General features: G+C 33.9%; 1 protein-coding gene across 1 annotated transcript in view; it reads left to right on the forward strand.

The window, feature by feature from the left end:
- The window catches only part of LOC108739550 (polypeptide N-acetylgalactosaminyltransferase 5), a 75,533-nt gene that overhangs the window by 11,895 nt on the left and 45,390 nt on the right, over positions 1-18,248 (forward strand). Inside the window, exon 2 of the mRNA XM_025978342.1 lies at positions 3,050-3,274. Within this exon, the coding sequence (XP_025834127.1) occupies positions 3,050-3,274 (225 nt within the window). The remainder of the gene's footprint in view (positions 1-3,049; positions 3,275-18,248) is intronic.

Raw genomic sequence — 18,248 nt, forward strand, 5'->3', positions numbered from 1 at the left:
TGTTCGCAAATAGTTAAGGATGTGGGCTGTTCTAGTTTTAGGGAAATGCGAAGTTTAGCTCAGGATAGGAAAGAGTGGAGGTACGTGTCCAACCAGTCTTAGGACTGACGACCTTATGATGATGATGATAAGCAACCTCTAACCGCTGCACTGTTTACTATTATCTCTTTTCACAAGGGCGTGTTCAAGACATAGCAGACGACTACAGTCTCAAGTGAAAATAAGAAAGAAGATACGTCCATTCTCACAGATAATTTACTGCGTACTTTGCCAATTTTGATTGTCGCAATTATATACATAAATAAATACAGGTACCCTGAGAACATCCGTTTTCTTTTTATGTAAGCCTCTCTATCAAAACTTATTCCTTTTGGGCGGAATCCGTCTCTGGTCAGCTTATGGCTGGATTGGCTATAAACTCGGTTAAGATACCATCTTTCAGCGATGAATTAAAGTCTTTACACTATTTTTTTTACTTTAATTCTATTTTAAGAGACTCTGTGTGTTGTGTAGTGCTAGATTGGCGTCTTTGCAGTTGCTTTCTCACTTTCTTGTGTTGATCCTGTAGCAAGAAGATCACATGAACAAGAAGAAAACTAGAACAAGACGTTTGTGAGACATAAATTGTGGGTACAATTATTTTAAATCCAAGTTGATCCAATAAAAACCAATTAAAATTATTGAACTTCGGTTGGCCGTTTGATTCAGTTTAAACAATACCCGTCAGTCTGGAAACTATTTTAATCTTCTAGTGTTACTATCTGGACCGTAAAATTGACGTTTAGACCGTTTATATAATGTCGTCTCTTCGGTAATCGATTGCCAAATTTCAATGATTTCTCATTTAAAAATCGAATCGCAATTACAACCAGTAATTACTGATTAAAAACTCATTATGACTTTTTGTACTTACTTGCAGGTGTCGACGTGAGAACTTGAACATACAAATCGAAATTGACATTATGCGAAAGTTTTATTGATCAATAAAAAATGTTTTTAGTAAGAGACAATTGAACATTAATGGTTTTATTAGAAGAGTGTATTAAGAAATGCAATTTTTGTGTTTTTTTCACTTTTAATAATCTTTCTGGCATATTTTCTTTCAAAACTTTTCTTTATATCTTTTTCTGGTTATAATTCTCTCACATTGAGGATTTTGTAAATATTCATCATTATCATAAGGTGGTCAGTCCTAAGATTGGTTGGACATGCACCTCCACTTTTCCCTAATCCTGAGCTAATCTTCGTATTTCCATAAAATTAGAAAATCCTTAACTATTTGCGAACAGTAATCTAGTCTAGGTGTACCTCTTTTCCTCTTAACTCCTTTTTCTGCTTTTAATATGTCTCTGATTAGCCCTTCATGCTTAAGTAGCTATCCTACTAACCTAAATCGTCTATTTCTAATTGATTTATGTACGTAGAGTCCTCTGTTCTCCTACTCCTTCTAATACCTCTTCATCATTCGCCTGTAACACCACTTTTCAAACGCTTCTGATCTTTTCTCTTCCGCCGTGTCCACCGTCCATGTTTAGCACCCGTACAGCGCCGAGTTGCAGTTATACATATTTAATAATCCTTGTAAATATTACTCATAAAATAAAATGATGTATCTATATCTGACTCATCATCATCATAAGGTCGTCAGTCCTAAGACTGGTTGGACACGTACCTCCACTCTTTCCTATCCTGAGCTAAACTTCGCATTTCCCTAAAACTAGAACAGCCCACATCCTTAACTATTTGCGAACAGTAATCTAACCTAGGCCAACCTCTACCCCTCCTGACTTCTGTTTCTGCCTCTAAAAGGCCTGACTAGACCTTCATGTCTGAGAAGGTGTCCTACTAACTTATCTCGCCTATTTCTTATTGACTTCCATAGAGTCCTCTATTTCTCATTTCTAACCTTTTCTACCCACGTTACCCTCATAATTCGCCTATAACACCACATTTCAAAGGCTTCTAACCTTTTTTTCCGCCGCGTCCACTGTCCATGTTTCGCACTCGTACAACGCCGCGCTCCAAACCTACACCTTTAACAATCTGTTTCGAATTTCTGAATTAACCGTTCGCGAGCATAGACGTGACTTCTTTTTATTAAAGGAGACACGACCCTGCGCTATCCTCTGCTTTATATCTCTACTACTCCTTCCGTCTTGACTTATCTGACTTCCTAGATATCTAAAATCAGCCACTTCTTGTAATTCTATTCTGCTATGCTCTGCTGCTATAAAAAAAACAAAAGAAACAATCAGCATATTATCAGGATTTCAAAATATTCCCCACTCATTACGAAACGAGGCGAATGTTTCAAAATATTGATGTGTGCTGGTCAATTCTAACGCCAATTTACAACTCGGCGACAAAATGCACTTTGACTCCTCCTATAAAGGAAAAATTTTTTGGGTTTTGAGGCGAAAATATTCAAGCTAAAACGACTAGAGACTGGGGCAAATGTGTAATTAAAGAACTTGGGTCAAGTTGCTGCATGGCATGTGCGCATCCTATTTGACATTCGTGCAAGTGGCATTAGTTTACGGTTAGTGTTTGAAAATAGGCAATACTGAAATTGATGCGCAGTCGCTTATCGCGCAGCGACTCTTTGCGTTTTCTGTTCCTCTCTACGCTCAACTTTTTTCATACCCAATGGCTTCGTGTTAGGTTATGTTTCTGTACCTCTATCCAGTCTTCTTAAAACCCGGCACCATTATCCGCTGCGTGGTCGGATTCTGAAGAAAGTTCTGGATTTACCGATACTGAATCCATATCTGGTTTCTAGTTGAAACAGTTGTTAGACCAGAATTGGATTACGTTGGAAATGACATCTATGGTATTAGTTTCTTGTTCTAAGTTGATGAGTGGAATTTATGAGTTATACTGAACCCTCTGTTTTTAAATATATACGCATGAGGAAACTCTCCCGCTATTCTCTCTCTTGGACTTCCTTTGTTTTTGTTTATTTGAATTGTTCATGCTCATCGAATATGTTTTGTACATATGAATTGAATTACGATCAATAAAAATTTTTAGATTGTGTTTTTCTTTGCAGCATGAGCTTCCCTTTAACATACAAACCGCAGCAATTATATCGATGGCGACCAGCTCCGTCGGTGACTCCTGTGAAGGGCTTGCCTGGTGAAAAGGGCAAGCCGGTGATAATACCGGCCGAAGAGGAGGGTCTGATGAAAGAAAAATTCACAATCAATCAGTTCAATGTTATGGCTAGCGATATAATTTCCCTCAACAGATCGTTGCCAGATGTTCGACTTGAAGGGTGAGTTGATTTTTTTTGTGTTTAGTGGATTTAAGTATAATTTTTTTGAATAAAAAAACAGGTGCAACTCAGTCAAATTTTTTTCGGTTCCGTTTATTTTTCCAAGTGCTTGAGAAACCGTAAACTATCAATAACTACAAGGAATTAGAATTAATATATAATAATTGTATCCGTTAAATGGGCATACACCATCTGGTGGTAAAATTTATAACTCGAATGAGGGAAAAATTTACATAGTAACTGTGCACGCATGTTGTAAAATTGTTTATTAAAATAATAAAACACGTTAAAAAAGTAAAAATGTTTTTGATGATGGAGTCGACGAAGTTTTCTTCTAAAGTTAAATCAAATAAAACGTTAATATGTTCAGTGAAAAGCTGCAATAGCACTTCAGACATAGATCTTCACTCTTCACCTACATTAACTACTTTCCAATAAAAACTAACCGTTTTATATATGTAAAAAATATATTCGGAAAATTAGAGAAAAAAGTAAACTAATAGAAGCTTGGATGAAAGCAGTAGGTATCAAAGAAGTGAATTCCGGAATAAAAATTTGTTCACGTCATTTTAATGCACATGATTATATTTCAGCAAGTATTTACCATCAGCCATAACCTTAATATTTAAAACTAGAATCATACTAAAATTATAAAGTGAGAAATTATTTATTCCTGTGTAATTGATTTAACACAATTCTAATGATACGATATAAGTATTTTGAGGTTAAGAACCTACCTGCTGCAATACAACAAAGTTGCAATAATGTGTTTGCAACGTTCTCTTAAATCGGCTTTGCACGTGCAAGTCATTGATATGATATTGCTTAAATCACCCAGAATCACCTCACCAATTATATAACGTGAATCACTTTTTAAATCCGAAGTTTGTAAAAAGTAGGCAGTAAACTTGACGGAATTTGAAGGCTAGCTTCCGGATTTGTTATTTCCGAATTTTATAATGTGATTGGCATTAAAAACACGCTCACCTTCAACGAAATTTCCTTTCCGAGGCTTTGTGTCAGCCCAATCACATATTGTGTCAATACTTATCATTTTATCGTAATTTAAAAACTTGGAAATTGCACGGTACACTATAGGAACTACGATAAATTTTCCCTAATCGGCGCCATGTTTTTAGGCTCCTCCCATTTGACGGATCCCAATACCCACTCTTAAATCAATATTAGTTGTTGTTAAATAAACATTTAGTGTAATACAATTACTGTAATTTAACTGCACAGATATAACCAAAACATTAATTTAGCACTATAGTGTAGTGAATATCACTACATAGTATAAAACAAAGTCGCTTTCCCGCTGTCTGTCCCTATGTATGCTTAAATCTTTAAAACTACGTAACGGATTTTGATGCGGTTTCTTTTAAAAGATAGAGTGATTCAAGAGGAAGGTTTAATACATGCATAATATAGTAAGAAAACACTGATAATTTTAGAGGTTTCTAATGTGATGTCGTAAATAAACACATTTATTGCGCTTACATTGCAAACGCTGGCTGAACCCTACAAGATAGATCAAAATAATGTACTACAATATTGTACATCTTAAAAGGGTCTACAAAAATGTCTGGGATGGTATATGTCTATCTCTTAGGAATAACCCACAATAACCATTTTTATCCTTTATTTTTTATGAGAAATAATGACTTATTTACGAAGCGATTGCAGGCAATACAGCATTAATTCTTATCCAATTAAGTACTTAAGTACATGTAATTTAAATGAATATTTTCGAAGATATTACAGATTTAAAATGCAGGGACATAGCGGTTGTGGCGGTACCAGCCGGGTGGCCGGTTTGTATTGTCTAATGACAAAAAAAACTGCGAATGTTGTATATAAAGACATTCTGTAGTATATTTAGTATGTTCAGGGGATATCTTTTGAAGATTTCCCCTTTTCGATATTAATCTATACAAAACAAAAATATATTTAGTATCAGCATTGCACCCGTGCGAAGCTGGGGCGGCTCACTAGTACAGTATACAATAAAATATGAGATGCCGGTCACTAACAGCTGACTGTCATACTGACATGCGCATGCTTGCCATTCTATTCTCATAGCCTATGGCGTCGCGAGACAAAACGTTGCAAAACGTGTCGTTTCATGGCCTTGAGGTTTTACTCTCATCGAGCCCAAAGAAGTTTCACTTTAAAAAATCCGTAATGTCTGTTGGAATTGGTATATTTCGTTAGATCTGATGGACCAGTCATTCCTAATTATTAAAATTGGATAAAATGCTTGAAGAAAAGAATTTTAGTGTACATATCCTAGTTTTTATGATGAAAGAAGTAGGTAGTTAGTTCTATCTGCGGTAACGCTGGATTGAACAAAATTTCATTTTTTAAAGGTGTTACTTTGAATTTTAAGAAACCAATTATAACATCTGAAAAGTCAGAAAAAGTCTATTAATCCCTTTAATTGATCAGCGATAGATAATTTTTTATCATTTCTTATGAATAAAAATAATGAAAGGTATATTTGATTGACAATTATCGGCTGATAATTCGTCAGGTAAAATAAATGATTGGTCAGTTCAAGTTTTTTGAAAAAACAATAATTGGCATCAACAGTGATGCGCGTGACATAATTCCAGATACCCTTTGTACTGTTTCTATTTTTCATAACTATACTCATGCTATAATAACAGTACCATTATTCATTTTTGGTTTTTTCTTAGCCTACATTTTTTTAATTATCATTAAAAGGCTGAGAATTAAGAAATTACTATACAGCTAAGGCAGAACGTTCACCGAATATAGTAATTACTTTTTTGCTTTTTATGTCCTACCTACTATTAAAAATGCATAATTTCGTGAATGTGTGGAATATGATTTTTTGAACCACGTCTATCAGAAAATATTACCTGGTCCTTTGAAAATTTCCATTTATGCTAACGGAATTCTTAAAATTTTTAAAAACTTTACATTGTATCGTCATTAGTGTATTTAGACTGTTCCGCAGTTAAACAAATTCACAGGTAATAGATTTCAAAATCTCCTCGTAATTCCCGGTTTGTAATTACCCTGAATTACGTAACCTTCAATTTTTGTAAATAGCCAGGCAACTAATCAACTTTTGTAATGTCATTTTAATTTGTGTGCCCCTTCCCTGCCGACAGATTCCGTTTTTCACAATCTTCTTTAGCATATCGTTCTTACGGTTTATTTGGCTGACTACCCAAATTATTGTGTGACAGACTTAATTGTCTTTCGACCGACATCGATTGTCTGACATAACAATGTCCCATCGCAATCAGATTTTAATAGTATAAGCTGAAAAACGGCGCTTATTTCGGTATTACAGATAGATATTTCTGTTTTATGTACCTAAATGTATAGATGCATACATATACATTATTATTTTGTTAGTGAAAGTAAATGTTTTGGCAATGAACCAGAAAATTAAGGCATTCTCGGATGGACTTTGGCTGGTGATAATAACAAAGAGACTTGCTCGGTCGCGGCTCGCTTCGATCATTAAGTTTAGAAAAAAAAAAAGGCAAAATTGGAAAATAGCCGGTCCGGGAATGGCCCAATTGCACGAGCGATCGGCGAAAAGAAATAAATTTTTGTGGTTTCACTTTCAGTTTTTATGTTACATCATAGCAGTTGTTTTTCATACATAAAATAAGAGTATGTAAATAAGAATGAAAGTGATCAATATCAGAGTTAAAAGTCGAACAAATATACTGAGCGTTCTGTATGTATTTAAATATCTTGCTAATTATAACGATTTCGACTACATTCATTAACATAGGTACAATTTTATTGTACCCTGCAGTCAAAATACCCTTCTTGATCCTTGTTCCTTAAATTTTAGCATTCCAATTTCCTACACGTTTTCAATAAAGATGTAGTAATAACGTGTTTTGTAATAAAGGTTTGTAGTGTATTTTAAAAATCTAAAATAGATTCGGACAACTACGTTCTACAACTATTACGTTGACGATGAGTATATTTGTTGCTAATGGTTAGATAATTGACTATAGGCAGGTGGTTGGACACAGCTGTTTGTTGCAATTTACAATCGATTTTCATTGTTTCGTTGTAACAAGTTACTAACGATAACAGATAATTACACTTATAATTATAAGTAAGTAGAGTTTTCTTTTGTTCAAAATATTTTACGGAATAATACCCAAGAATAACGAAAAAATTAAGAAAATAATCCGTCAATTTTTTGTTGCACTGGATAATGTTACAGACAAACGTACATCATGAACAGACTAAACCTTCGCTTATAGAAACAAATGCCCATTGGCTTTAAAAATCGATATTGCGCTATTTCTGTAATTCCCAGATATTGCATGTACATATTTGGTACTTCTCCAATCGTAGGAGATTTTATGTATTTATCCAAAAATATGGTGTCGCAAAATATATAAGTTGTAAAGTAAAACAAAAAAGGGAACTACTTCTAAATCTGTGAAAGATACATACTATAATGTCGCACCAGTTAATTAAACGAAAAAGATGCGACACTTATTGTGTATAAATGTATAATGCATGATTACTTGTAATCATACGATTAATTCATTTATCTTATTATTATCATATGTGCTGCCACATACACTACGTACTGAGAACCATTTTTGAAATTTGTAATATATAAAAATACAATACTGACTAATAGTTTGATTAAAAATTTTGAGGATTATGCAAAAAAAAATAATTGCAAGCAATTTTTTTAAATTTCAAAATTTAGTAATTTTTAAATGGCTGTAACTAGTCTTTTTGTAAGAGTTTTGTAAAGCTCAAATACTCAACTTTGAGAATATGAAACGGTTTTTTGGAAAAAACTGCGTAAATTATGTGTAAATTCAATTTAAAACAAAAAAGAATTTTTCCTATGTTAGTTAAATGGGAAACTAAAATAAAAATAGCGATCCCTTAGATTTGAGCTATAGGGCTCATGTTTGGCGAGGATTTTTTTTTTTACATCAAAGAGAAACATTTGAGGGGTTAAGAGTTAAAAATTTTGTTTGAAGCACCCTAATGTGCACCTTACACACATTGAATAATATTTCATTAAGCTTTTCAATAAAATGTTAGCAGATTTACATTGAAGTGTGAATATTTTAGATTTGTCTCTGCGTGTGTTTGTTTTAATTGTGTGGTAGAGATAATGATTACGAAAATATATTTTTGACGTCCCAAAAAAAAAAAATTGTTTGAATAACCCAACAAGTTTATGGGTTAAAAAGTCAAGAATTTTTGAAGAAATTCATTTGTGCAATAGTGGGAATTGACATTAACCTTTTTAACATTTATTTTTAGAACAAAGAAACATGTTTATGGGATGAAACAAAAAATGCAACATACAGGATAAATTGAGTTTAAATTTTAATCTTTAGACTTGTAAACATTTTTAATGTACATGTTTATATCAAGAGGTTATTGCATATCATAAAAATAAAATCATTCTAATATCTCGCCGTACTTACATACATACATACACATGTGTATGTATGTCTCATGACGAAGCAGTTAAAAATAATTTTCCCCAACAGAAGTAATTATGTTATTATTTAATAAGAGGTATTTTGTTTTAGGCTAATCATCGGTTTTTTTTTGGTTTACGACTTTTTTATCTATAGTCAAACTGTCCGGAGCTGACAAGCAAGCCATAAATAAAAGCGATGAATAGGCGGTAATATTGATGACAGGATAATAATGAATAAATAAAAATTATAAATTGTGAAAAATAGAAATTAATAAAAATTATTTTGAACAACTTTCACTTAATTGGAATATCTACAAATGAAATCCGGATTTGATATTGCCATGATAAGTTGATATGACCAGTATCATCATCATCATAAGGCCGTCATTTTTAAGACTGGTTGGACACGCACCTCCACTCTTTCCTATTCTGAGGTAATCTTAGCATCTCTATAAAACTAGAACAACCCACATCCTTAACTATTGGTGACCAGTAATGTAATCTAGGTCTACCTCTACCCTTCTTAACTCCCGTTTCTGTCTCTGACTAATATTCATGCCTGAGAAGGTGTCCTACCAACTTATCTTGCCTATTTCTTATTGGCTTTCTTAGAGTCCTCTGTTCTCCTATTCTTTCTAATACCTCTTCATTTCTAACCTTCTCATTCCACAGTATCCTCATCATTCGTCGATAACACCACATTTCGAATGCTTCTAACCGTTTCTTTTCCGCAGCGCCCACGGTTCATGTTTCGCAACTGTATAACGCCGCGTTCCAAACATACACCTTTTAACAACCTTTTCCGAATTTCTAAATTAACCGTTCGCGAGCTTAGAAGTTCTTTTTATTGAAGGCGACTCGACCCTGCGCTATCCTCTGTGCTATATCCCTATTACTCCTACCATCCTGACTTATATCTGACTTCCTAGATACCTAAAATCAGCCACTTCTTCTAGTTTTTCGTCTCCTATCTTTATATTCGCTCTTTCCCTACTTTTTCTTCCCTTGCATACCAGTATTTTTGTTTTATGTACTTTTATTTATTTTCATACAGTACTATTTTGTCAATACCGCATCTATTTCATTTAAAGCTATCTCTAACTCCTTCTTGCTAGATGCTAAAATTACGATATCATCTGCAAATTTAAGCATACTAATCTTTTGCACCTTTTGTATATATGTATATCCCTACAGTTGTACTGTCTTTAATGATGTTGATCGCGTCTTCGGTGTATAGATTAAAAAGTAGCGGTGACAGTGTGCATCCCTGTCTGACTCCCTTCCTAATATTTACTTCTCTACGTTGCAGCCTCATTTCTATAGTTGTCTGTTGCTCTTTATACAAACTAAGTATCATTCTTCTATCTCTGTAACTCATCCGTACATTTTTATTAACACTGTCAAAAGCTTTTTTAAATCTACAAATTCTATGTATGCACTCTTTCCTTTTTCTATCGTTTAGTCTAATGTTACCCGTGAAGCAAGAATGAGCCAGAATAGAGGAACGCGCTATTTCAAAATTGATCTTCCCCTAATTGTTCTTCCGCCTTTTTTTTCTATCCTCCTCTGTAAGAGCCCGCTGCGTGTCATATCCATCCGATTCCGATATATGTGCGCGTACCTTAACTCGGTTGACATTTAGTTTCCAAAAAAAAAAAAAAAAAACACCCTGTGTTGGTGCATTTTTGCCTCTATGTGTCATAAGCCTATAAGTAGTTATGACGAAGTGGGAATGCATTTTGTTTGCATTATTAAAGGTCGTCTAACATTTTGAGTAAACAGCTCAGCGTAGAGCGAACGGTTTGTCGCGCACTTATTGCGAAAGTACTTTCATTTTTCACGGTTGCATAAGGCCCCTTTTTTTGTCTTTCGGACGGCTCAAGCCAACAATTGGCTCGCTCATGTTACGAGACAACTTGCGGTTTTACCTTGCATCCATTCACCTCGTCCCTTCCCCTTCTTTAACCCATTACTGTATATCTATCTATGTATGATACATGCGTATGTACAATACATTGTTGTACCCACATCTATAATACATTCATATAGGCGTATATCGCGAATAGTACAAAAAGCTAGTCCAAGTGGAAAAATATTTCGAAGGCTTTTACTTCGGTAGACAAATACAAAAAGATATGTAAGTGACGTAAGCGTTTCGACGAATAGCGATTAAATACCCTTCTAAATGCGCATGAAGGTGTGCGGTATACAGGGAGTGTATCTGGGAATCTTACTGTTATGTATAAACATGTACAGTAAAAGTTCCTTATTCGCGTTTTCATTATTCGCGGGTGAAACAATTGCAACCCAGTTCCTGTATTCGCGATTAAAAATTTCATTATTCGCTGTTGCAATCGGTAAACAGAAAAGGATTCGGTGTCATTTATTAAAGGGATTGACCGCAATAGACCGCCCGTGCCTAGTGCGAATTTTTTCGAAAACATGGATTTCTATTCTAAACATTTTGATTTAACGCTGCGAGATAAATATGTGATTTTTTGTATAGTAACAGGCAAAGGTTCAGACTAACTCGGCACGTTTTTGGTTTTCAATAATACGGTCATTAAAAGCTTTTACAAGTGCTTAAAGTTGATGCTTCTTGTAGGACACGTATTTTCAATAGAAATTAAAAAATTAAAAAATGGCCTTCGACAAGATTTAGAACAAAGCATTATCTATCTTATTACAAAATTTCAAACCTTTGTTCCAAATATTAAACTCATGATATCTAGAACCTATAGGCATGTTNGCGTAAAATCAGACATCCGAGTTCTATTCCCGGCGAGGGAACAATTTTTTATCATTCATTTTGGGTTATATGTAGTAGGTAAAGTTAAATAAAAAAATATTAATTCACTAATGCAGAGAATTTAACCATACAAAAATTTAAAGCGTCTCATTACCAGTAAAATTTTTCCCGCTCATAAGATTGGAGAAGTACAAGTGTATGGGGGAGCAACAACAATGGTCCAACATATATTGATTTTATTTTGATACTTATTGGTTTTATTTTGGAACCTTAGAACGTATCCACTATGATTCCATACTAATTACTATTCTATATCCATATATTTATGGAATGTATACCCCGCGAATAAAGAGCTTTTACTGTACGTAATAATCTATATATTGATTCCCTACCGCTCTCGAGTATGGCCGTGGACATGTCCGGCAACGTTTGTACTGGACTCTAGGGGTAATAAATCATACGCTGAGAGGTACATATTTGCTGCTTAACTGTAGAAGTTCTAGAATTTTTGAGAAGAATGAAGTCTGTTCTGGAAAATTCGATAATAATATAAATAGGGTAAACATAGACTCTACCTATATTCCAGAGCCGGGCAAACTTTAACTTCGCAGGAGCCGCTACATGAGGTTAGTTTGAGTCACTCCATACCCTTCAATGAGTACGAGAGAGTAAGCAGTAATGAATAATTTTGTTTTGTCTTTTTCTTCTCCCTTCCACTCCCATATCAAGCCCCTTCATCCCGTAGACGAGCGAAGCCACTCTCGCAACTTAAAAAATACCTACGAAAATTTTCGTTACTACGTTCGCAAAACTATTGGGTTTGGCTATGGAAGAGGGGACTCACCTACGAAATGGAAGGGATAAGAAAAGGAAAGAATCATCTCACTCGCACTCGCAGGATCAATGAGGAGCTAGTTGGTTAACCTTGAGGAGCACTCGGGATGCAAAAGAGCCGAGTTTGCCCGGCTCTGCTATATTCCGTTAAAATAAGAGGTAAATCGAGCGATGCGTTTCTTTCCCTTTCTACAAGGATCCTGTTTCCTATACGAAATTATACCATTGTTTTATAAATGTTTAGATTATGCTTTGTTTTATGTTACTCATCGTGGCGTTGTGATAATCCGTCATAATTTCGGAAGAACGATGATGACCTTTTAAGAGATTAATCATTTTATATTCTTTTGTTAACCTCAAGTAAAGCCAGTTATTAAAGATCCTTGATAATATTATTTTTCCTTCTGTTGACGGGGGTCAATATTATCACATGTATGTATAATGGTGTACATAGGTATATGATTAATTTTACTTTTGCTTTCGGTTGAAATCATTCAAGGTATTACATTTTTAATTAATGTTTCGTGAAATTTTACTAAAAGTTGTGGCAATGGCAACAAGTACCTCCATTTTTCTTTCTTTTCGTTATATATTTATTTTTACATAGTGTTAAAATGTAGTAGGTAAAGCAAACTGAAAATTTTAAATACTAAAAATGTTTTATTCCAAGAAAAGAAACTATTAAAGTTTCTTCAAATAGTTTTAAGGATGTTTGGGAGGTATATCAAAATGCTACGAGACAAATAAAAATTTGGAAGAACGTTCGTCATTCAATTCTAAAACTCCTGTAAAAATTACAAATCGATTCACTAAACCGTTAAAAAGTTATTGAAATTTTAAAAAATTGTAATTTTACACGTCATTTTATGGAGATTCGTTAACCGAACAGATTAAATTTATTTTTATTAACAGAAAAAAAGCTACCAGAAATTTCAAACTTTTATAATAAGTAACTTGAACTCTGGAGAATCACTTTAGCGTAAGGTTATTCAAATTCACTAAATGGTTATCGAGGAAAAAATGAAAAATTAGCTGAAAATCTCGTTTTTACTTGATAATATAATGATAATATTTATAATTGTCTGAAATAAATGCAATTTTAAAGTTTTAATTATTATTTAAACATATTAAAAAGTTTTACGCTCATTATTAATAGAGATTGAAACTAAATATTTTTTTGTTTCGAAGTTGAAATCAAGGCATATTCACTGCCAAAAGTCAGTTAAAAATTTTCCATATTATTCGTTATTTCTTATTTTATTCAAAGTTTTTGGTCAAATTCCAAATTTTCTCTCAAACCGTATACTTTTTTTTTTAGTATAGATAGCATTTATTTACCTCATGATATGCTGCAAAACCTAATCAATCACGAATTTCTAGTTTTATGTACTCTTGTCTCCGATTGTATCTCCCAAACATCCTTAACTCATAAATCCACCGGAAGTAATAATTTTTATTTCAGTGTTGCGTATTTGGTCTTTGTTTTGCAAATTTGGTCTTGGTTTTAGTCTTGGTCTTGTTCGTTCGATCTTAGTCTTGTTCCTTCGATCTTTGTTTTCGTCTTCGTCTAGTATAAAGACAGTTTTGTTCTTGGCATTTTCGCAAGACCAATTTTGCTCATCACTACCAAAAAATATCATATGTAATAAAGCATAAAAAACGCGTTCGTATGTTGATCAGTTTCGATTCAAAACCGAACGCCATTGGTAATGAAAAATAACGTAAACCCGGAATTATTCATGCAATTTAAGTCTAAACTCGCAGATCAAGAATCTCAGAACCCTCAACGATTCCACTATGTTGTCTTCGAATACTTCAAAAACTGCCTGTCGCAGGAAACTGCGGTTTGAAGATTTAGTCTTAGGTTTTTGTAGAACTTTTTTTAAGTTTTGTACTTCTTTGAAGTGTTTACGGTTCTATTTACTAATGAAACTGTATTCAACGGTTCATGATTTGTAAAACGCACATAACATAACACAATAACAACACTAAGTATGTAGATGCATGATTAAAAGAACTTTTCTGCCGTACATTAGTGAATTAATTTTTTGAATTAACTTATTTACCCACTGGAGATAACGTCAAATGAATGAGAGTACCGGTGCGTAAAATCAGACATCCGAGTTCTATTCCCGGCGAGGGAACAATTTTTTATCATTCATTTTGGGTTATATGTAGTAGGTAAAGTTAAATAAAAAAATATTAATTCACTAATGCAGAGAATTTAACCATACAAAAATTTAAAGCGTCTCATTACCAGTAAAATTTTTCCCGCTCATAAGATTGGAGAAGTACAAGTGTATGGGGGAGCAACAACAATGGTCCAACAGTAGAGGTGAAATATCAGTTTTTAAGATATCGAACATTAATTTCCATTAATGAAAGTTATTATTATAGTTTGTCCACGGTAAATGGAGGTCTATACTAATAATAATGAATGTGACATAACGGGGCTTTTTGTTCTTATGGTAATAAAAATATATGGTGGTGGATTATGGATTTTATCTTCGATGCTGTTTATGCAATTCATTTCAATTTTGTTATACTTATCTAAACGGTTTGAAGTACCTAATTTAAATCTCAATTCAATTCTTCTTGTGCTGTTATTGCGTGAAATTGCGATTTCATGGTCGGTAAAGCAATTTTACCAACCTAATAAATACTGGCAGATTCGTGTGTAATACATAAATGACGGTATACATCATTGTGGTTTCGGTTATTCATAAATAATACAATGGACTGATTAAACATTTAAACAGGATAAAGGCATATTGTGACACAATAAAGTTTATAAGATGGTAAATTGAGTGTTTATCGTCATTTGCAATCTATGCAAACCGTGAGAAACGGTGCTTAAGGGCACCTGTACACAGACGGAAAGTTTATAAAGTAAATTAAAATTACTTAAAGTACGGTATATCTTAGCGATTAGATAACAAAAGCAACTCCAGCCATCGGCATTACATCAATAAAGTAAATCAAAGGAAAACTTCGAAGTAAATGAAATTAATCACAAGTATGATTATATCTAGACTTGCCGAAAACATTACTCATTCATAACGAAGTCCCTTATCTTTTTTTTATACTATAAGAATTTACATAACACATTCTTTTGAGGTGGTAAGGGAGTTGATTGAATAAGGGAGTCCCAACAATTCTTCTTTTACCGCTGTTTAATTTTACAAGACGAAGCTGTAATCATTTGTCTCTTGTACATATATTCGATTTTCAATTTTTTTTTGTGGCGTTATGTTGGTACTCATGTCTCTCACTTATACCTACAAGTTCGGCCATCTTGAATGTTCAGTTAATTTTTGACAGCTGCTTTGCTTACACGTGTTTTGGCTCGTCTTCGATTTTTGCCAATTCCAAAAAATTGATCAAAGAATCTGTATCAAGTTTTGTGTAAAAAACAGAATTAAGTGCTCGGAAGCATTCCCAATGTTGACTGTGGTATATGGTGAAGCTACCTTGAACCGAAGCAACGTATATCGGTGGTACAAAATGACGGACATCCGAGCACGTCAACACCGTTAGAGAAGTTGTCGAGGACCTAAACATATTGATTGGCTCCTGCCTTTCGATTTTTACCAATGATTTAGGCATGAGACAGGTCGCCGCGAAATTCGTACCAAAATTGCTCAATTTTGACCATAACAGCATCACATTAACATTGTTAAGGAGCTATTGGACTTTATTCGTGACGACCCAAATTCGCTTCAAAGGATCATAGCTAGTGACGAATCATGGATTTATGGTTATGACGTGGAAACCAAAGCTCAATCATCCCAATTCTTCGATTGCAGGGGCGTGGTGCGCGATGAGTTCTTGCCACGGGGTAGAACCATCATTAACGAAAATTACCTGCAGGTTATGGGCATGATAACTCCCCTGTTCACACGTCGTTGCATGTTTGCGAATTTTTGGCAAAAAACAACACACTAATAATGCCGCAGTCACCGTATTCTCCAGATCTAGCCCCCTGTGACTTTCTTGTTCCCAAAATTGAAGAGGTTCATGAAAGGACGACGCTGCACTACGATTGGGGAGATAAAGACGTTATCGAAGGAGGAGCTGAATAATACAACACAAGTGTATAAGAACCTGGTGGGGACTACCCTGAAGGGGACAAAATAGATATTCATAAATACATAAATAATTTTTGAAAAAACACAAAATTCGCGATACTTTTTTAACAGACCTCGTAGGTATTTCATTAAGCGTAGTATCTCCTGATTTGTCTGTTTTGACTCTAAAAAGGATAAATAAGTAGTGTAAAGTTAAAGTCAGTGAGTAGAAGCTGAAATATAACAAAAAATATATAGAAATTCACGCGAGACCATAGTTAAAACTGAACAGCTGTTGAATTTACTTACATCAATTAATTAGTCTTCGTAAATGAAATCTGTTTTTATGGTTAGTACTTAATTAAAGTCATAATGGCACTCTGGATACTATTTAATGGGTACATCTGTCAATTAATAAAATGAGAGTAATTTTCTTACAAGTGCATATATCAAAAGAATTCATTGTTAATATGGTTAATGTGAGTTAGAAACTCAATTGCTATTAAACTGTCAAAGTTGATTTTAATTGATTTTGGAATGTTATTTAATCGCTTCTTTCAATTTACTAGTAATACAAATTAATTTTTAATAATATTACGTATAGACAAAAGATAAACGAAAATTGTCTTTCTGTTTACCAATAATTCACTAAATTTTAATCCAGCAAGTTAAATTCGTATTCGGTGAGAAATTATGTGATTTTTATTATCTATTGATGTTTCTATTTGTATTTGTTTTTAATGTTTTAATTGACTATAAGATTGCAAATTAGGCAGTTAATTCATTTCAATGTTCGTGTAGATCTGTGGATACAATATTATGTGAAATCATCTCTTTTGGCGTTTGTTTTGAAGAAAGTAAAATTATTTGTTTTGGAAGTGTTAGCTCGTAGATTTATTATTTAAAAATATAGTAAAAATTAGGAAGGGAATCAGACAGGGATGCACACTGTCACCGCTAATTTTTAATCTATACATCGCAGACGCGATCAATATCATTAAAGACAGTACAACTGTAGGGATAGATATACAGGGGTAAAAGATTAGTATGCTTAGATNATTAGGAAGGGAGTCAGACAGGGATGCACACTGTCACCGCTAATTTTTAATCTATACATCGCAGACGCGATCAATATCATTAAAGACAGTACAACTGTAGGGATAGATATACAGGGGTAAAAGATTAGTATGCTTAGATTTGCAGATGATATATCAGTATTAGCATGTAGTAAGGAGGAATTAGAAATAGCTTTAAATAAAATGGAAGCGGTACTAAGAGATCAGTACTGTATGAAAATAAATAAAAGTAAAACTAAAATACTAGTATGCAAGGGAAGAAAAAGTAGGTAAAGAGCCACTATAAAGATAGGAAACGAAAAATTAGAAGAAGTGACTGATTTTAGGTATCTAGGAAGTGTGATAAGTCAGGACGGAAGGAGTAGTAGGGATTTAAAACAGAGGATAACGCAGGGTCGTGTCGCCTTTAATAAAAAGAAGTCACTTCTATGCTCGCGAACGGTTAATTTAGAAATCCGAAAAAGGTTGTTAAAAGGTGTATGTTTCGAGCACGGCGTTGTACGGGTGGGAAATATGGACAGTGGGCACGGCGGAAAAGAAAAGGTTAGAAGCGTGTTATAGGCAAATTTTGAGGATAACGTGGGTAGAAAAGGTTAGAAATGAAGAGGTATTAGAAAGAATAGGAAAACAGAGGAAGTCAATAAAGAATAGGCGAGATGTTGGTAGGACACCTTCTCAGACATGACGGTCTAGTCAGAGACATATTAGAGGCAGAAACAGGAGTTAGGAGGGGTAGAGGTAGACCTAGGTTAGATTACTCTTCGCAAATAGTTAAGGATGTGGG

Source organism: Agrilus planipennis, unplaced genomic scaffold (genome assembly GCF_000699045.2).
Source record: "Agrilus planipennis isolate EAB-ADULT unplaced genomic scaffold, Apla_2.0 scaffold224, whole genome shotgun sequence".
Taxonomy (NCBI): Eukaryota; Metazoa; Arthropoda; class Insecta; order Coleoptera; family Buprestidae; genus Agrilus; species Agrilus planipennis.